The sequence below is a fragment of the Engraulis encrasicolus genome, chromosome 18, assembly GCF_034702125.1.
Source record: "Engraulis encrasicolus isolate BLACKSEA-1 chromosome 18, IST_EnEncr_1.0, whole genome shotgun sequence".
In the NCBI taxonomy this organism is placed as follows: domain Eukaryota; kingdom Metazoa; phylum Chordata; class Actinopteri; order Clupeiformes; family Engraulidae; genus Engraulis; species Engraulis encrasicolus.
The window spans coordinates 6,847,712-6,869,943 of NC_085874.1; the positions used below are offsets into that span (position 1 = coordinate 6,847,712).

Sequence of the window (22,232 nt, forward strand, 5' to 3'; positions counted from 1 at the left end):
AGAGATCTCCTCATTGCTATTTGACAGAATAACTACCTCTAGATGTGGAGACATCATTTTCAGCACAGACCAATACAGTACAGACCCGAATCCATCAAGTCTATGGAAAGGAAACGCTGTGGCTGTGGAGAGAAGTTAATTACAGGGGGTGGAGCAACAAAACGTCCCACGGAGTGGAAACAGTTTTTAACGAATGAGGAAAACAAGGTGCAGTTTATCAGGCTTCTATTAAAGCAATGGAGTGGTGATAAGTATGCTTCAAAACTGCAAGGCCGCAAAGTCATTTTTATCTGTGAAGAATGTGCATACCTTCTTACATCAGGGGACGGTTTGACAACAAGAAAGACTGAAATTCCATTACTCAGGTCATCACAGGAAGAGACCGACACCAGGGTTGTCCTTGACAGCCAATATGCTGCAAATGAGCATTGTACCAACGTACAGATCAAGAGTCCTGACTCTGACCTATTCTTCATTTTGCTGCACTTTGCTGGAACCATAGGCATACACATCCTACTTGACACTAAGATACAGAGAGAGTCCACTCTGGCACACAAACAGCAGCAGAACTTGGCCAAGAAAAGTGCACAGCTGTACTTGGTCTCCATGGCTTCAATGGGAATGATGCGACAAGTGCATTCCGGGGCAAAGGTAAACTTCTTCCTCCAACGAAGATGTTCAAAGCCCCCCGGTTTGTTACCAACCTTGCCAAACTTGGTGAAACCTAGACAGTGACAGAAGCCCTTATTGATGATTGTGAAAAATTCACAAGGGCCTTGTATGGCGGAAAGAAAGCTGAAAAGGTTGATGACATGCGATTGAACATCATTAACAAACTTTGCACCAAACACGGAAAGTCTATTCCTGGAAATGTGTACATGGCTTTGCTACCACCATGCAGAAAAAGTCTCACGCAGCATGCCCATAGGGTTCATTTTCAGGTTGCCCTGTGGAAAAGAGCCAACATCAAAAATCCTGTAATTCCATCCGTGGGTCAAGGGCATGGGTGGTTAATGGCATAACGTGGTCTACAGCCCCTGTGGTATGAAGGTGAGAGTCAGCCACAGAGGTTGGAGGACACCTGTGGTGAAGTCCACTGTGATGATAACAGTGAGAGTTGTTGAGAAGTTGAAAGTGATTGGTCAAGCACAGACAGTGACAGCAGCAGTGAATGAACTGTCTGCCTTGGTTAGTCCTTTCCCCAAATGTTCAATAAACTTTGTTGATGATTCAACTTGTTTCCTTCTATTGTGGTGTTGTGCTCCAACTTGCACAGATGTGGCAGTGACACATACAGTACTGCTCGCTATATTGTCAATATTTCCAGTAGTTAGTAATTAAACTATTATTATACTTTTACAAATTGTTAATGTATTTTCCTGTAAGGTCTTTATATATGTGTATGGTTGTATGGATGAGTCATTTAAAGGATCAGAAAAATGAAAAAAACTCACACATCATATAACTGAAACAAGTATATTTTTCCAAATGGTACACCAAAAATATGTTATAATATAAATAAACTACACACTTCAAGCTTACAGATATGGCAAGCTATGATAACCAACTGCAAAATGGCTGTTAAGGCCTTGACAGTTTACAACTACATAGGACTAAAACGTATAGCCTAGAGCATACTGGGGTCATGTACAATAATGTACAGTAGGTATGAGTGATATTACTGTTACCTCTGAAATTCTTATTAGGGACATCTTGGAGGTTCAAAGAAGTCATGTGGCACTTGGGAAAAGCCATCTAGATCCAGACATCACAACACAATGTAATCGCAGAGGAACTATATCACTGATGCTGGTTGCTAAGGAAGATGCTTTGCCTAGCAACGGTTGCTATGCAAAAGGTACACCAAATACAGTATAATATATGTATACTACAGACTCCAAGCTTTCATATGGTATATCATAAGCTATTATAACCAACTGCATCATGGCTCTAGAGGCCTTGGCAGTGTACCACTACATAGGACTAGAATGCATGGGGTCATATACAATATGATGTGAAAAATCATAGTGGGAGTGAGTTATATGACTGTTACCACTCAAATTCTTATTCAGGACATCTTGAAGATTAAAAAAAGTCATGTGGCGTCTTGTTGTGGGGGGGGTGCATGGTAGGCTACCGTTCCTCCCCGTCTATATATCTTCCTAGCATATACCGATAAAATCAAAATTGAGATTCTTCTTTGCAGAATATGGTTTTGCACGTTGTACTGTAGGCATGAGAGGAGAACAGCCATCATCATGTACATAACACGCCTCTCAATAAATTCACACAAAATTCGTATCTGCAAAAAAAAATCATATAAAGCAGTGTTTCTCAAACTGTGGTACGTGTACCACTGGTGGTACTTGAGACATCTCTGGTGGTACTATTTATATTGTAATATTGAATTGTATGAATCTGAAAACATAATGCAGAATAATACTAGGCAAGCAAAAAAAATAAAAACAAACTTGCACTGAATGTGACTGTGTATTGACTGGCAAAAGTGAATATGGAAGGCATTTACTGCAATATTCTAATGTTGGCTGTCAAGGTGGTAGTCGGAGAGCTCAAGATTTTCTCAGGTGGTACTTCACATAAAAAGTTTGAGAACCACTGATATAAGGCATTGCTGAACTGTAGGCTATGAAAGGCACAGACATCATCTCCAATAACGATAAATGATTCAGAATGACTCAGAAAACGTATAGGCCTAAGTGTGCGCTCTTGAAACAGAACACACACTGATTGGCTCATTATGGGTGCCACTATGCAGCATTCATTGCAAAAATTACCTAGGCCTATCTATATAGTCAGAAGTGTGCAAGGGCCAAGGGGAAATAACAAAGCGTGATTATGCGTCATGAATTATCCGCTTGTGTGTTTTGAAGGAGTTGATAACAATTTTTCCTTTAAGATCAAATCACTCAGGGCTGGATGGAAATGTCTTTTGTCACGCATTGATGAACACTGTTGCAGACAGCATAATTTGCCAGAATTATCAAAATAGAAACATTATATTTGAGTCCCTCAAGCAAAGACATTAATATAAACAAAGCTTTAAAAACAACACTCGCTGATCTAAGCTGACAACTAAAAAGAGGGAAAAGCAAAAAATAATCACAAAGACGATAGACATTCAACTCTGTGCCTGCCCTAACTCAAACTATAGACTACCTTCACCCGGGGTTTCCCAAACTGGGGTGCATGCACCCCTGGGGGTGCGTAGCCTGCTACAAGGGGGTGCGCGATCTGAATTGGCCAATGGCGGATATGTATGTTTTTATACAATAGGCCTAATGGACATTAAGTATTTATTTATTTTTTTTTTGGATGGTGAATTGTATGCTGGAAGAAATATCAGGTCTATTGGAAATGAGGATTCCCCAAATGACTGCATAATTTGCGATGATTTGTGCAGTTAAGTGAAGCCATACTTTAGTGGCCATCAGCACACCAAAACATTGACATAGGGGGTGCGCGAAGGAAAAAAGTTTGGGCTTCACACCCATATGTAGCCTGTAGCTCAGCTCGACATGTAGGCCATATCAACAGGACAAGGGTTTTGCTACCAAACAAGGCAATCTGTTTTCCCAAAATACTGTAGATTAAGAAAACTTAAATTTACATTTTAGTAGGATTTATCAAACCTTCTACCACTCCCATCATTTTAAAAAAGTAGGGCCTATAGGCTATAGGAGAATATAGGCTAGGAGGCTATTCATTTTCACGAGGAGCAGTGAGTTGTGGGTTGTAGTAGCCTATTAGTGTATTATGAAGTTGGGCGGGGGGTACATGAATGAATGAATGAATGAATGAATGAATGAATGAATGAATGAATGAATGAAGACTTCATGAATCTTCATGAATGTACCATCACTGCATGTTGATGCCTGTCAATATTAGGCCTAATAATATTTTTTATAGAGTATCAATCTTTCAGGATGTTACCATGCCGGGTGAACATATAGGCTATTTACTACTGTCTAATCAATTTATTTTGGTGTGTAATTAAGGCCCTACTTCTCATATCTAAAAGTGGCACTAAACTGGCACTAAAATAGCCTAGGCTACTGTAGAACACCTGCTATTCACAACCGCTTTTACGCACTGATGTCTACTGAAGACGCCTTGGACTTCGTAGGCATCCGTATTACGTATGAGAAGGCTGACGTGGGACTGCTTAGCATGCAGATTGTCAACAGTTGAAATCAGGGCTAGTTGTTTCATTAACTTTTAAATCAGACCCGTGTATGGGCTCATCACAGGGCTGTATCGACTGATTACTTAATACGTTTCATTGTTTCCACCATGGCAGCCGACTGGGAGGAAATCAGGCGACTAGCTGCAGACTTTCAAAGAGCACAGTTTGCAGACACTGTCCAAAGGTAGGCTTCTTCAATAGCATCATGCAATAGCACCGTTAGCTTCAGTTTGGGACCAGCTAAACTATCTAAGTGTTTCAGACTTAACCACTGAACGTACAAACAACATAATAGACATAAAAGACATGGGACAATAATGGGTTGCTAAAGTTACTGCGTTCGACATCCCAGATTGCATTCGGTGCTGTGCCACTTTTGACAGCCCAAACAGATGTTTTGGTCCTCCTGACTGTCTGCACTGCGAAGTGAGTGACATGGGTCATTCATTCTATTAGAGCTATACATTGATTAATAATTAAGTCAATCTCCATAAAACTCACGGATGCAAGTTACGCGTGAAAATGTAGCCATATGCCCACATATGGCTGTGTCAACCCCTGAACCTCCCCACGTCAGAACACTGTGTCCCAAATGTGAGCCTCGAGTCATTGCGGGGAACAGGGAAAACGTTCAGGGAGGTAGGCTCTAGCTCAGGACCTTGGTAGAGGAAGCATAGTTGAAGAAGTGTTGACAGAGATACCAGAGCTGTGACTAACTTGAAGACATGCAGGTTGCCTCTCAGTTCTGATTTCGAGGGCCAGCCAAGGACCTCACCCGCAAGTCCCAGGGAAAAAGACAAATATTATCCCCTACCCCATGACTCGGTCGAAGACTGAAGAATCTTGGAGAAGTAGTCTCAGATTACCATCAATCATTTCCTGATTTAGAAGCTGTATGGTTGGGCATACAGAAGACAGCTGATTCATCCCCTCACCAAATTACAAAAGGAGACGTGGCTTGCTTTAGCTAAGGAGTATGCTTAAAAAAATGTCCCCAAGAGACTGGGGAAAATGTTTTCCCTTCATCCCTTGATGAATTCCTATTATTTTCAACTCCAAAAAGACAACATTTACACTAACAGTGTCTACACAAAGAAGAATGGCCACCCAACTCCCTGGACCTAAACATGATTGAGAACTGATGGGGTATTGTGAACAGTCATCATGTATTCCTCAGCCCATCCCTTTACCACCATAAAGCAAATGAATGCAATGGCTATGCGGGATAAGGGCAACATTTAGCCTTCCCTTCTAAACAATTTAGTGCATTCTATGCCACACAGACAGCCTGTGACCTGTAAGTAAGATGCTGGAGGAACACTGGCATTTGAATGAATACATTCTGTTGAAAATGTACAATCTAAGATGACTTTGTGTGTGTGTGGTGCATGCACTTTTGGGACATGGTGTGTAGAGAGTGACATTCTCTGGATTTCAATGTCCAAAATAGCACCCAACTTTTGAATGCTTGTGTGTTCTTACTGTTATGACAAAAAAAAAAAAAAAACAGTGGCTCACGTCCTTAATTTCTTGCCTCTGATCCCTCCTTTTTCATGCAGGTTGTCAGAAAGGAATTGCATAGAAATAGTCACCAAACTGGTGGAAGAAAAGAAACTGGATGTTGTGCACACTCTGGACGGGAAGGAATACATTACACCAAGTCAGATTACCAGAGAAATCCGAGATGAACTCTACATCCATGGAGGTCAGTTTCTCTTTAATTACCCATTGGATGAATGAGTGATTGAATTGAAATGACGGTGCTGTACAGATGTTTTTTTTTTTACCCATTTTTGTATCTTAACATGTGGGGCAAAAAAACTCCATTGTGACAGGTGCATTTTAGATGCAAGTTTTCTGAACGTATAAAAAGAGGCCAAATCTAAAACATTTTCAAAAATATCCACAGGCGTGTAATTTGCTTCTCAGAGGTGTCAAAAGTAAAAGAAATAAAGAAACACTGTTTCCGCCCAACACAGGTCACTTATCGTAGTAACCAGTAGGCCTGTGTACTTGTCTTGCAATCAGTTGACTGTGCCTTGGTTAGATCAAATTTGTGGTGGGCTCTTGTTAGGTTTTTAGTGTTGTTCAGTAACAACACTCTATCTAACTCATTAGGTAATGGAGTAAATGGTGTAACAGCTATGTAATATCATGTGCTAGTGTTGTACTTACACCTTGAATTTACTTTTACTTTTGACACCTCTGCTGCTTCCTACTAGCCTACTGAAGTGAAACACGTAGTTTAATAATGACCATATGTTGTTATGTCTTGTCCTTCTAGGTCGAATCAACATTGTGGACTTGCAAAAAGTAAGTGTCATTGGTTGACTACTGTCATAGTTTTAAGAAAACTGCTTCACACTTTGACCTCTTTAAGCTAGGTCAAGTATTATACAGTGTATCGTGTGTTTGTTGTTGACATTTAGATGTTTTTTTCCCCCAGATCATCAATGTGGACTTGGTACATGTTGAAAAGAGAGCCAATGAAATCGCAAGGTCTGATAGAAACATTCAACTGGTCCTCGGGCAGCTAATCGACGAGTAAGATTTATTGTTCTTGTCACATTTTGACAACACATGCATAGAGTAGTGCATTGATTTAAAGAACTTTAATGTACAACAGATAGATACTCGAGGTTTCCCTAAGGACTTTGTGATTAAGGTGGTCTCAAACACCAACCACATTGCCTAAGTGAGTCCCTGAAACAGCAAAAGATTCCTGGTGATTTCATGTCATGTTTCGTATGAATCTATGATAAATATCGGCTAAGCCCCCACCTACCTTGACTGATTCCCCGGGCGAAACATTGCATGCACCCCTATCCAGTAGAGTGGCTTTACTGATCCCAAATGAGATTAAGGAGTCCAGCATCATACAAATAATATACATGGCATGACAGATTGAACACACCATACAGACATTCAACAGATACATTATATAGCACCACCCATCTGCATACACTGTACATACAACCAGTTTCTGCAGCAGTTCATGTAATCTTATTGTAATTTATTCCATGATGTTTTGCAGGAGTTACCTGAACCGCATTGCAGAAGAGGTCAATGACAAATTGCAAGAGGCTGGACAAGTCACCATTCCTGAACTCTGCAAAAGCTATGATCTACCAGGGGACTTCCTCACAGACGTGAGTTGAAGGAAATGACTGTCTGCAATATTGTACAGAGTCAGTTACCCCAGTGTTCCTTTGACCTTTTTTTCCGTGACGGCACCATTTAAGTGAATGAAAAATCAGTCACCAGAAACTTTTTAACTTTTTCAAATGTAGATTATCACTAGGACACACAATGTTTCTGAAGACTCCCAAATGCTAAATTCATTTAACATACTATACAACACACACACACACACACACACACACACACACACACACACACACACACACACACACACACACACACACACACACACACAGACCTGGACAAGTTTTGAAGATCTCTTGGTGTCAAAAGTAAAAGTAAAAGTGAAGCACAATTTCCTTCCAACACGGCTAACTTATTTGAGTAACCAGTTAGCCCTAGTACTTCTCTTGTGATCAGCTACCTCTGCGCTGGTTAGATCAAATTTATGGAGGGTTGTTTTTTAGTGTTTTTCAGTAACAACAGTCTATCCACCTCATTAGGTACAATGGATTATCTGCTATGTAATATCAAGTGTCAGTGCTGTAGTTACACCACAAATGTACTTTTACTTACTTTTGACACCTCTGCTTACCGGTATGCTTTCAGTATACCGGATATACTGTGATATGTATTTCATATAGACTGTGATGTATGTAGGTTGAACGGGCTCTGCCTGGTGCACTTTATATAAAGAATTTAACTCAACTGACGACAGTTGCACTATTTATTTTTCAGGAGCTGTCCGCACGTATTGGTAAGATCATTGAAGGCCAGATGGACCAATACAATCGGGGCGTCATCTTCACAGAGGCCTTTGTGATGCGTCACAAAGCACGAATCCGAGGACTCTTCAGTGCAGTCACGCGGTACGCCTTAGTCACTATACTGTATGTGCACTGTATGTTTCACCTTGAGACTTATCCACTCCCTCTCTATATATCTTAATTAATCTGTTAGAAGAACTAAAATACTCAAATACTAAGATGTAAGGTCCAGGGTGTGCTTGCGGCGGGATACGTGTGTGCGTGTGCGGTTTTGGAGCACGAAAGCATTGCCATGCATATTTTATGTGAATTTTGCATGCAGTGCTACACCTGGCGTACGTTACACAGACCTGTGTGCACAGTGCAATATTGATGCAACCACAAAGAGCGATCTTCTGAACTTCCATGCTGAGGTCGTGGTAGAGTGTGGAACAACGGTGGAAAATATTAATGAGAACCCTGTTGGATATTTTCAGTCCCCTAGATCACAGGTGCCCGATTTGGGGCCTGTGGGTAAAAGTTGACCCTCAAAGACCCTTTTTTTAAAATCCGTCCACCTTTGTTTCATCCATCTTGTTTTTATCTGCTAGTTGCGTTTTTCTACTATTGCTTAATACTTCTGTGACTTTTATGAGTAAATACAGCTCATCTGAACATGGCACATTTTCATCAGATTTAAGGTGCAGTCCATGTTACATGTGTGCTTCTGGCGCCCCACTATTCACTTTGGGCCCACTGTGGGGAAAAAAATATTTTAGATGATTCCTCCAGTTTCATACGTAGTCCTTGTTCTTAAGGAAGAACGTCCGTAGATTACAGGTAGATCGTTGTGTACACTCTTGCACACATACAGTAAGTTAAAGGGACAGTTTGGTCAATTTCAACATGCAGTTGTATTGCTCACGCTACCCTTGACTTGTCAGTACCTGGTGATGCCACATTTTTCGGCTCAGCCCTTTCCGAGATATGAGCAATTCTAATGGGGGCAGCGTTTGTTTACATTTTTAAAAAATGAAACATAGGCCAACTCTTAATATTTTCCCAAAAGGTACTGCTGTTTGCTAGTTGTCTGCTGATGTTTTATAACCCTTTGGATGTTTTTGGGAATAAATAAAAATGTTTTTTTGAAATGTAAACAAAGAGCTGCCCCCATTACAATGACCAGGATCTCGGAAACGGCTGAAGAAGAAGAAAAAAAAATCTCAGGCACTGACAAGTCCAGGGTAGTGTGAGCATTACAACTGCATGTTGAAATTGACCAAACTGTCCCTTTAAGGCATATAGCAAGCATACCCTGGGCCTTCGATTTGTCAAACTGCCTCTCTCTATTTATATCATCTCTGTCTCCTCAGAAGAACACAAATATTGTCTGAGCTTTAAGAGCTTAAATGCAAAAGCACCTCCGAGTTCAATATTTTTGATGACTTATGCCATTGTTTTCACAGGCCAACTCCCGTTAATAATCTGATCAGCATTCATGGGTTTCAGGAACATCTTCTGTATTGTAAGTACTGGTAATCCATTGCCAGGAATGTCCTTAATGTTTCAATGTTAACACTGTGCCTACACTCAAATGTGGGCCTATTTTCTATGCTGGGTACTAGAGCCATGGGATTCAGAGGTGCATTTCTGGAAACCGTAGTTGCTAACTATGTTAGCTACTTTGTTGGTTGCAATGCAATTTTCCATTGACAACTACCCAAGTTGCTAACAGGCTAACAGTTACGCTTTCCGGAAATGCACCCCAGAGTTGTATCCACTCCGGTACAGGAAGTCAGGTGGTGAAAAGATTCAAATAGTTAGATTTTAATTTGATGTATTTAATTGAATTGCTCACAACTAGCCCCTTTGGTTAACCTGGTGTTTTTTGCTTTTCCCAGCGGTGCTAGAGGAGCTGATCGACACTGGCCGTCTGAAGGGCTCGGTGGTGGGCGGCCGGCAGGACAAGGCCGTCTATATACCCGACATCTACTCCAAGACGCAGAGCAACTGGGTCGACTCTTTCCTCAAGCAGAACGGATACCTTGGTGGGTCTAATGATTAATAGTAATGATAGTTTACTCTTTAAACACCCTGATTGTGAGGAGTGAACTCTAAAATAGTGCCGGTGAATGACCAAATTTAGGTGTAGCTGTAGATTGCCATCCTGAATAGGAGTACTTCATACTCCTGAACTAGCAACAACAGTCACAGATTATGCAATTATGTGTTTTCTACACCAACTTCCATGAGCTTCGAGTTGCAATCCAATTTAAGTACATGACGATGCCTGCCCCATTTCATATAAGCCATTTTAACATTGGAACCGTGCTTGGTTCTAGGCTTCATTTGTATTCATGAAGGTCGACAGAACTTGTTTGGTATGGTTTTACATCATCAATGTTCTTCACCTTGGCCGTTGGCGGAGTGAGCAGCCACTGGGAGTGGCCGCGGAAACACAGGAATCTCTGTGTCTTTCGCAATCACGCAGGGTTAATAACACGAGTGGAGAGCCCTCATTAAATCAATTACAGTACCTTATCATGTGAACTCAAAGGGCAAGGCAAGTCCTCTTGAATTGTAGCCTGAATGTTGACAGGCTGGACTTCTAGTAGAAGTAACTGCATTGCCTCTGTCTAGTCACATTGCAAAGCTCACGTACCAGGAAGCAAATTAATAGCAGACATCCCATGTTCCAAAAACTACTTTCAGGGAGATGTTTATCCTAATTGTGTTGGCTTTGAACAGACATGCGTACTCTCCCTCTCTCACATGCCTGTGAAATCATAAAAGAATTCCACGCATGATCATCTTATCTTGCCTGCATGCTCGCATATATAATCGCATTGTTTGCGCTGTTTTTTTTCTTCTTCTGGGGCTCTGGGAAACAACCCCAATATATTCTTTAAAAAGTTCTGTCTTTTATTTTGGTGAGTGACATTTGTTGCCTGTGGTGACTGGTTGTTATGTGATATGTCTGTATTATACCCCTACTTACTGCTCTCTTTTGCCTTTTACAACCGCACAGTCCCAGCAATGTCTTCCTCCACAGCTCTGTAGTATTTAAATGCCTTTACGTTGTACATTTTCAGAATTTGAAGCCTTGGCGCGACTGGGTATCCCGGATCCTGTCAATTACATTAAGAAGCGGTTTAAGTCCAGCAAGCTGCTCTTCCTGAAGTCCGCCTGCGTGGGCCAGACTCTAGTGGACCAACTGGAGGCCTCGGTGGAGGAAGCCGTCAACTCTACTACCTGGACTGACCTACAGGTTGGTTAAAACACTGGTTGGGGCCCTAACCGTGTCGCTAACGGTAGGGCACTTGTCTACTAGTTGATTACTGTAACAGTCTTTTTACTGGCCTCCCCAATAAAACCATTAAACAGCTTCAACTTGTACAAAACGCAGCTGCAAGGGTTCTTACAAAGACAAGGAAGTTCGACCACATTACTCCAATTTTAAGATCGCTGCATTGGCTCCCAGTAAGCTACAGAATTGATTTTAAGGCTATGCTACTTGTGTTTAAATCACTAAATGGAATGGGACCCACATATCTACTGGATATGTTTCAGCTGTATGCACCAACTAGGTCACTAAGGTCAACGGAGAAGAATTTGCTGGTGATTCCAAAAGTCAAAACAAAGTGTGGAGAGGCAGCCTTTAGCTTCTATGCTTCAAAGCTTTGGAACCAGCTTCCAGATGACATAAAAAAATGCACCCACTATTGATAGCTTTAAATCTAGACTCAAGACAAAGCTGTTCTCAGATGCTTTCCCCTAGCTTAAATTACTTATTCTTATTATTTTTATTTTTTATTTAATTTGTTTTATTTTATTTTATTTTATTATTATTTTTACCTTATGTTTTATCTTAATGTTTTTAAATGCTTTTTGACTCTAATTCATTTCCTTCTTTCTTCCCTGTTTCCTTTCATTTACATTTGTTAACTTTGTGAAGCACATTGAGTTGCACCTGTGTATGAAATGCGCTATATAAATAAACTTGCCTTGCCTTGCCTTGCCTTACTATGCGGCCGATCCGGGTTTGATTCCCGGCCCGGGTCCTTTGCCGGCCCTTCTCCATCTCTCTCTCTCTCTCTCTCTCTCTCTCCCAACTCACTTCCTGTCTCTCCTCCACTGTCCTGTCTGATAATAAACAATAAAGCTTGATACATGCATCTGATAGAGGCGCGCCTGATTACGTGCGCACTAAATAATTCTGCAGTTGGCATAATTCATACGTTACAAATTTACAGACCCAGCAATAGATGACAAAAATACCCTGTACCGAAATTATAAGCACATGCCTCGCCATCAATTGTATCGAAACGAGTCACCTCGTCATCTGCTCCACTCCCATGGTTTTTAAAATGTAGTCTATTTCCCGCTGTCTTCCCTTTGTTATTGATCTGAAAACATCCTTTAAAAAAAAAAATAGGCTACTCTCCTCTTGTGGGGAAGGAACACGTGTGAAAGGGGAAAGGGGAGAGTTATTAAAAATGACCCTAGCGTTGGGAATCTCTCTTTCACGCACGAAGTTGACAAGTAGCCTGTGATGATCAGCAGGGGGAAATAGACGTGTGATGCGACATATGCGCATGATTTTTCAACATATTAAATGAATGATCTTTAAGTTTCTAACCCTGAATCAGTACAGAAATGCAAACATGTTGTGAGACAAGTGTTTGCTTCAAACAAATAATAGGTACCTTGGCGACAGTAAAAAAACTTGCGAACTTCCAATTCAGTTGCACCCAGCTTCAAGGCACAGTTGGTTGTGCAAATGATGGCTCTGGGGAATGGGTAAAAAAACATTAAGAATATACTGTATGTGGCACAGTCTACCAAAACCTCAGGTTGCCAATTTTACTGAAACGATGCAAGCAGATTTTTGAACATTTTGAAAAAAAAAGGTTAAGACTGCTGACAGCTGCAAATTTCCAAAAACAGCATGGCACTCAAAATGTGTTCACATGGAGTTCTCCTAATGGGGATGCATTATGCCTGACTCACAAACTTTCCTTTCCTCGCTCTCTCTCACATCCGCAGCCAATGATACCCAGCAGTCTGACGGATGAGGATGTGGGCATGCTAATCGGCCAGGTCATGAGGACCACTAAGGTGCAGTCGTCTGCCAGGGTGCTGAGCGACACCGTGGTGGTTAGCGAGAAGTTCATCAGCAACTGCCAGGCGCTGTTTGACGAGACCATGCAGCAGAAGGCACAGAAGGTATGCTCATACACTATACTGTTCGTTGTAAGATATGAGATTGTTGGACGACTCAGATTATACTGTTGATGCTATCTCAAGGAGAGTCTGGGCCTATTTGTACCTAGTTCTCCCCCACTAAAGGTGTGGTCCCAAATCTTCAACTGTAGAAAACAGTTCCTCAGATGCCTATTCAGTTCCGCCATTTATGGAAATGTGCTTATTTCGCACGTCCCCTCCACTGAAATAATTCCGTTTTACTGTTCTCCTGTTCAGTTAAGTCGTTCTCCTACTTTGGTGACGCAACCTATACCTCCAAGCTAGCTAGCATGTATCATTGAACCAAATGGAACCAACGAGTATTTAATAGTAAATGTCATCAGACCCATCGTGCGTGCGTGCGTGCGTGCGTGCGTGCCTGCGTGCGTGCGTGCGTGCGTGCGTGGATCTGGGTGTGCCATTACTTCACAAATGAATGTGATCAAGTGATTTGTCTTTCACAGTAGAATCTTGTCAATGACATTATTATTCTTTCCTGCTTAGGAAGTCAAAAGCAATCCAGTATTTTTGATCACAGAAGAGGATCTCAAGCAGCCGTCTGTGTTGGCTGAAAACACGGGCACCTCCAGAAAGGAGAAGAGGGATGAGCAGCGCAGGAAGAAAGCCACAGGTATGATGCAGCAAAACTCTTGCGCTCCAAAACCCTTCATGTGAAGTGAAGCGAAGTGAAAGCCCATTGGGAAACTCCAACTCCCATTGCCATTGTGACACAGCACTCACAGCACACAAGTGAACACTGCACAATGCACACAACGAAATTGCATTTATGCCTCACCCGGGTAATGGGGCAGCCCCCAGTGGCGCCCCTAGGGAGCAGTGTGATGGGACGGTACCATGCTCAGGGTACCTCAGTCATGGAGGAGGATGGGGGAGAGCACTGGTTGATTACTCCCCCCACCAACCTAACTGCTCATGAACAAGGCTTAGCATTAGCACTTGGGTCATTGACATCATTGACATTGATGTCAGCTAGTGTATGAATTGAGTCATTTTTTTGCTGCCCGACATGTGCTACAAAAAAAATTGCCAATGACCCAAGTGCCAAATACTGTAAAGTGTGAGTGAAGGGAAATTGATGACCTTTTGTATTTATAAAAGCGTACAAAGTTCTTCACACACTTGGGGTGCCTTTAAATGGACATAGGCAGAATTTAGCCCTTCATCATGTTATAAGTATTTATTTCTGTTGTGGTTCCCATGGAAGATAATTTCTGGGCTGTGTTTGACTTAAATTGAAAGGACAGCGAGATATTTATTTTGAGGTTCCCATGTCTCAGAGTGGTGTATAAATGTACACCTCTGCCGTGTCCACCCTAAAGTGACGGGGCACAAAGTCTTTTCTGGTAAACCTTTTGACATTTTATGAAATTGAAATAAGATCCTTCCCCATCTCTCTCTCTCTCGCCACTCGTTTCCTGTTTCTCTCCAACTGTCCTATTTCAAATTCAGGCATAAAAGGCCCAAAATATATTCAAAAAATGATGAAACGTGTTATGGGCTGTTATTGATGTTTTTATTGAGAAGACAGTGAGTTATTTCATTCTTTTTGTGGTTGTCATGTGCCAGAGTGGTGTATATCTATCTAATCTATATCTCTGCCGTGCACAATCACATCCTAAAGTAACATTCTCTCCCGTCTTGTTCCCCAGAGGGCAGTGGCAGCGTGAAAGGCGGCGGTGGGGGCAATGCCCGTGAAATCAGGATTCGCAAAACCAAGAAAAAGGGCACGAGGAAAGACGACGACAGCGACGATGAAAGTGGACCCCCTGCACAAAGTACTAACACACACTTAATAATTATGACCTTAGTAATGGCCACATTGGTTTTGTCTGATTGCCTTGACATTTTTAGCATGTTGGTGTTACAACACATCAAAATGCTTTGCTTCCTTGCTTTTAGGGTAGCAAAGAATACTACTTCTAGTAAATCTTTTTTGTAACAGAGATTCATCAACAAGCAACAACATCATCATCATCATCTATTTGCACTTTACCGCACATTATATAAAGACTTATGTCTTGTGTGCAGGGCTGTAATGCTACGCTCAACTCACGATTCGTATCACGATTTTTGACCTGCGGTTCGATACACCCTATGATTTTTTAATTGCATCTTTTTGATGATTGTTTATAGGTACAACAAGAGGTTACTAATAATGTAAAAAACTTTGAAATAATAATAATGATATTGATTTGAAGCTTGGAAGCACCATTACATCATATCATGTGGTTGTTTTCTGGACTGAAGGGTAACAGAACTTTGAACCTTCTTGCATCACGATACAGTATCGTGACTCTGCGTATATTACGTTTTCTCGTTTCCATGCGATGTCGTTACAGCCCTACTCTGGTGGAGGACAGCATGTAGGCTTTGTTTCGCTAATAGGATATGTTTTATGTGTTTTTGTAAGATCCCAATAGACCATCAGAGGTCCCTTTCTTGTCTGTTGATGAGATTGTTGGGGTGTTGGAGGAGAAGGTGTTGGACTGTTCAGAGGAGATGCTCCTGGATCTTGCGGAACATTTAATGAGGTTTGTGTCATGTACTCTACTTTTTTTTTTTCAGAAAAAGGTTTGGGAACCCCCGTCTTTCTCTATGTTAGATAACATTAGTCAGAGAAGTAATATGAGTCATAGATCTCATGATGAAGTTATTATGAGTCAGCGCGCTAAAATAACTGAACTGCTCCACAGGACCCTATACAGTATTTGCTGCTTGATCACCTTTGTGGATAGGAAGAAAACATATATGCTCACCTTGTGGTCTTATGGACTACCTAATGTCAGATTGCATGTCCAAGTTATTGGTTTTTTTTGTCTCATCTGAAGTATTTGTGATCTGCAGCATTTGTGATGACAGTATTACATTTAAAGGAACAGCCACCTGATTTCAGGAAATTCTATCTGTAGTTAAGCCCTCATAAAATATAAGAATACATAGATATTTTTGTTTGCAATCCCTATTTTTACATTGTATAGACATATTTAACGTGGCAATGGAGGTCTGTGGTACCAAATAAAACATCATGAAATGTACTTGTAAAGCACTTTAAAATGAAATTCACTAGAGTCCAAAACGCCCAGTGATCACTGGTGGCTTGATGTTAATGTTACCAGGGTCCTAAATTAACTCTCTTCATCACCAGCCAAAATGGCTAGTAGATCTCACTAACCAAAGACACACTCACTAATGGATCAAAGTGGCTAGTAAGCTGCTCTTTTTACCAGCCAAACAGAAATTTCAGCAGCATTTGGCTGGTTGACTGGTATTAATTTAGCACCCTGAATGGTACCATTTACTTCCATTTCCTTTTTTTTAACAGGCCTCTGACGAAAGCGTACCAGGAAGTGGTCCGAACAACGTTCATGTCGTCGAGCTCATCGAGTTCGGGTGGCAGCAGCCGGAAGCAGAACGTGAAGGAGCTTCAGGAGGAGGTCTCCAACCTCTACACCAGCATCAAGCTCTTCGACAAGGGCACCAAAATCTTCTCCGGTAAGCAGCCCTTTCAGCACCACCCTTTATGGTGTACATGGGTTCATAGCGTTTGTAAACACCATGTTCTGAGGAGGGGCAAGACACTGGCAGCCAACCACGTGAGCTAATTTTTTGACAGACAACAGTTTCCAACAATCAGTGGTTGAGTTTCGCGCGGTCAGAATGTAGAACCCATTATGACACCTTTGCCCATTTAACCATGGTGCCACTGTACCCTTTGTCATAAAAAAAATAATATTATAAAGACGCCATAAATGCCTGTTCACAACAAAACTGTAACTTCCAAGTGTAACTAACTTTTTGAAATTCGTACTCACTTTGGTGAATACAAGCTCTTTGACAATTGCACCAGAGTCTTCTCCGGTAGGCTATACCCTTTCGGTGCAGCGCCATTCTTGTAATGTTTAACCGCCTTGCTGCCATCCAACACCAGAGAACTACAATGTCAAGTAATTTGTGCGATTTTGGAATTCAAGCCAGAGACGTTCTTAATGCAGAATCTTTGTTCAAGCCTGTCCTTGTTCTAGAATGTTCTCTCTACTCTATTCTCTCTACTTGATCACTTAAATGTAAACAATGCGCTAATACATCCCATATTTTTCTTTCATTAGATGACACTCAGGCAAACATCGCCAAGCACGTGCTGAAAACCGTGTGCTCGGATGTCACCAACATTCTCATCAACTTTGTAGCGACAGATGGCCTGATCACTTCAGACAGTTCTGGTGCCATCACTAATGAGGTAAAGCACTACTATGAGTCTCCAACGTTTTTCATTTACACCTGCTCAATCCATACATGGTTCATTTTTTTAGTTTATTATTTTCAGGGTAGATAATTTATTGCAATATATGAATGAGGATTACCTTTTTTGTAACATGTGATAAACCTACATATTAACTCGCTTGAATTTATTGTTTCCATGTACATTTACTAAGGTAATTTCTTAAAAATTGAGGTGACTTAAATTAACTATTACCTTGAGTGAAACGGGATGTCCTTATGTGTTGCCCCCGCCCCAGGTTCGTTCGAAGATCTTGGCAAAGCTGCCCAATGAGACCAAAGCTCCTCTGACAAAGCTGCACAACAGTCTTAATGGAAAGGTAGGTCCCCTTCATGTCTGCACAGTTTCATTTTAGTCAGGGTGTTGTGAATTGTAAGCAACATTATGGAGGTTGTGTTTTGGAGCTTCACATTTTTTCGTGGCTGTTGAAGAAGTTGTTTTATGGGTATGACGTTTTAGTAGTAGCACACGTCAGGGTGCGCCATGCAACCACAGATAATGTCACTCACTGCTGTAGGGATTCAAATATTTTTGTTTTTGTTTGTAGTGGATTGTCTAAAAAGCATATTCATTGCAGTGCATTACCAATTACCAATTAATTTATGGCCATTAGCTGTCGTTGTACCACCTGACGCCTGAGCCCAAAAAAGTCATTAACCACAATGCAACCAGCCCCACTACGTCCGGACAGGATTCCGCAGTACGGAGGCCTGTGTCTACCAAATTAATTTATGTCACAGAGATCGCTCCAAAACGCCCTCTCCAGGTGTTTTTCTGACCCTCTCTGGATTAAAATCATAAATTTCAACTCTCTGACCTCAGAATGTGCATAAAGAAACATAGTTTCTCGGCATCTCTCTAGACTTGAACAGAGAGAGTAAAGAGATACTTAAAGAATCTCTAACTTGAAGGTGCTTTGGACTCTGGACATTGAAGCACATTGGATTTGTGTGCAATTGGTTTGCATAGGCCCTATATCTTCATCGCAAAGAGATGGGACACAGAATGCGTGCATGTTTTTTATGAAAATGGTAGATTTTTGATCTTCATTTTGGATAATAATTTTTTGTGTGTGCGTTTTTCTTTTTCTTTCACAGAGCATTGAGGAGTTTGTTGGCAGTTTAGAAGTTGCTGCTGAGGAATGTGGCTTCATGTTGAAGAAAGCTGACAAGAAGAGAGAAAGGTACAGTATGTTGTTTGACAAACATTTTGCTAGACTTCTTTGTGGCTTTTGAAATACATTTTGTTCCTTGTAGCTTGCTCACAATTATTTTTTTTACAAAATAAAAGCTTGTGAGCAACATCTGAACAAGACTGTGCTAAGGGTTGGCCCTACCGTGGCCTAACGTTAGGGCACTGGGAGACTATTCCGTTGACCTGGGTTTGATTCCGGCCCGGGTCATTTGCCGTCCTTCTCTGACTCTCCCCCCTCTCATTTCCTGTCTATCTCTCAACTGTCCTGTCTGACATAAAATAGTAAAAGGCAAAAAAAAGAAGTTTTTTTAAAAAGACTAAGGGGGAGAAAAATGGTTCTGGTCATTAGTTAATGCAAATGTGATGAATTCGTTAGTTCGTTCATTTTGACAGGGAGATGCATTTGTGAGGTTTTAACTTTCATACCTTTCACATCTATGCGTATAACACCGGGAGTGACGTTCATGCAGTTTTCAACGATGCATGCATTTTATAAATACAGTATAGATCAATGTTATGTTGTCTGATGCCTGAAAAGCACATTGGGAATGTAAAAGGGTGTGGCTAACAAAACATTTCATAGTTGGTTCAAATACATATTCTTCACAAAGAACACCTGTGTTCATTTGACTGCGCAGTGCTTCTCTGTCGGAGAGAGAAAAAAAGACCTGACGTTAGTGACCATGGCTGACAGTCGCGATATTGTGGACAGATTTGATTGGAAATGAGGATGAAGTTGAGATAGAGATATCGGCCGATCCCATAGATGGAGGTCAGTGGATTCAAGCGATGTTTGAAGATGAGCAGGAAGACTTACGAATTTTGTCGGCTTCTAGGATGAATGGACACGAGTAAGCATTTGCCCTCATTGCAGAAAAGGGCTGGATGGCTCTTCCTTTTTAGATGCATCCTAGCATCTCTATAAGAGGGTATGTCCGTCCGTCCGTCCGTCCGTCTGAAACACATTCTCTAAATTGTCATTCCCTCCTGTGTCCACAAGGTGGCAGTGCATAGACGGACGCATCTTTGTCCGCCTGTCGGACTTGTTTTCTTGTTCTTTCTCATGTCTCTGATTGGGCTGTCTATTCTCTCTTTACCTCTCTCTCTCCCTCCACCTCACATGTCTCTCACTGGGCCGTGTGTGTGCTGGCTCCTCTTCCAGGCAGGCCCTCTTCCAGCACAGGCAGGCCCTGCTGGAGCAGCTGAGGCAGACGGAGGACCACGCGCTGGTGCTGCACCTGACCAGCGTGCTGCTCTTCCAGGCTGCCACCCACTGCATGCTCCACGCGCCCGGACGCTGCGTGCCCAACATCATAGGCACGCTGGTGGGCAAGATACCTGAGGTGAGGCCGCGTCCAGTACACATTTACAACCTACGGTTATTTGGGCACAGGGTATTGGTTCACATTCCCTAGAGAGCAATGTGGAGTTTGGGGTTGGGGTTGCTCCACGTGCCCGGACGCTGCATGCCGAACATCATAGGCACGCTGGTGGGCCAGATACCTGAGGTGAGGCCGCACAGAATACACATTTGCATTGCATTACATTGCACATAGTTAATGCTTTTATCCATCGCAACCTACAGGTATTTAGGCATAGGGTATTGGTTTACAGTCCTGTTGGTGCTCAGTTGCCAATGGGGGGCATTAGTCCATTTTGTTTTTTAGTACAATGGGTTGTGTTGGGAGGCTTATGATGAGGTCAAAGGGGCGGCTCTTCTAAAAAGGTTTGAGGTTAGGGTTGCATGCTTCACGAGCCGGGCCGCTGCGTGCCTAACATCAAGATCGCGGGCGTGATACAGCTACCGGTAGTTGTTCACTTAAGCATTATATTACCTTGCACTTAGCTGGCACTGTTAAGTTGCTAAACCTACGGTTAGCATTTAGGTATAGTTAGGGTTAGGGTACAGTCCTTAGAGCAGTTAGGGGCCACATGCTCCACGTACCGGGCTGCTGCTGCTCCTGCACTTCTAATCACTAATTGTGCTCTGTGATTGTGCAGGAGTAACACTGTTGTGCCGCTACCAGCCTCCTAATGTCAGAGCTCTCTGACTTCTGTTTTATGGGACAATAAACTTCCCAGCTGTAATAACTCATTGTGCTCTGTGCTTGTGCAGGAGCAACACAAGCTGCTGTCCCACTACCAGTCGCTGGTGGTGAAACAGCTGGTGGGCCAGGGCCAGGGCAAGAGAGCGGAGCAGGACGGAGGGGACGGGGACACGGAAGACGCCGAGGCCATTCACAAAGAGCTGCTCACTCTCACGCCGCAAGTCAAAGACCTCGCCCTCGCCCAGAAGAAGAACTCTGTGACTGAGGAGTAAAGGGGATCAAGGCAACGGACAACTCAGCGGAATATTAATTTCATCCTAAAGCATATTATTAAAACAAATAATTTAATTAAACAAAGTATTTGATGATGTCACTGCTTTGTGGGCAGGTAAAGACTGCATCTGAAGGGATATGTCTTCTCATTCAATCTCGTCGATTACTGGGAGTTGTATTGGGAAAGACGCATTTTCTTCCAGCCTTGTAAATGTAAAATGGCCTTTGCTGATCAAACCAGGGGCTATTATACTGTATGTAGTAAAGTTTATTGCCATGCTTCCTTATAAGTCAACACCAAGTGACTTGTAAACATCAAAACGGGAAAAATCATGTGGTTTTATTTTCTTAACGAAACAAAGCCTTCGGGCTCTGAATGTGAAAGGTCTTACTCTGCTCTGTTAAAGATGTCCAGTATTTTGATTAAACATGATTTCTGGAATATACCAAATTTGCTTTGTGCTTTTTGAAAATTCTAAACTACTATACTACTATTGAGTTTTGAGCACTTTGTGCAAGTGGGGAAAGTCACTAAAAAAACACATTCAGGACCGATACAACGTAACAAAACATGGGCAGTATGTATGGAGCTATTTTAAGTTCATAAGTCTTACAGCTCCACAAAACGCATTTCAAATGTGTAAGCTGCACCTTGTACTTGCAGGGTTATTTTCACATCTGTACATTTGTTTTGTAACTGTGTGGGTTTTTTTTGCACATGTGTGTGGGGGAAAACGTATGTGTAAAATATTAAAATGTATGTGTAGAAATGTTTTGAAGTTGTGGCAAGAGAAGTGCGTACGGCTTGTGCCATGCTTTACCAACTTCTTCCTGTTCGGAGCTGCGAGCACACGGCTGTGAAACTTTTTTCACAGATGTACGAATTTTGAGCCGGTTTTCACGTGGGGGTGGGGTCACAGGGTGAGAGCCAATCAAAACATCGCTTATTGCCAAGCCATCGATTTCAATGGGGTGCGTTTACATCCCAGTGCAGTAGGTGGCGATAATGAACATTCACCTCAAACATCACTTGCAACGCGCCAAATGAATACAGACTACCGGCACGTTAAGTTTATATAGGC

General features: G+C 41.9%; 1 protein-coding gene across 1 annotated transcript; it reads left to right on the plus strand.

Annotated features, from left to right (window-relative positions):
* The first annotated feature begins 4,176 nt into the window (after positions 1 to 4,176).
* Positions 4,177 to 21,594, plus strand: ufl1 (UFM1-specific ligase 1). The gene is made up of 19 exons (XM_063222886.1): positions 4,177 to 4,388; positions 5,764 to 5,909; positions 6,489 to 6,517; positions 6,651 to 6,748; positions 7,239 to 7,353; positions 8,084 to 8,214; positions 9,558 to 9,616; positions 9,993 to 10,139; positions 11,184 to 11,359; positions 13,138 to 13,317; positions 13,840 to 13,966; positions 15,006 to 15,131; positions 15,767 to 15,887; positions 16,679 to 16,848; positions 17,463 to 17,593; positions 17,874 to 17,954; positions 18,733 to 18,818; positions 19,992 to 20,172; positions 20,946 to 21,594. Exons 1-19 carry the CDS (start codon positions 4,312 to 4,314, stop codon positions 21,147 to 21,149), a joined length of 2,385 nt encoding a protein of 794 aa, XP_063078956.1. The 5' UTR covers positions 4,177 to 4,311; the 3' UTR covers positions 21,150 to 21,594.
* Positions 21,595 to 22,232: the final 638 nt, after the last annotated feature.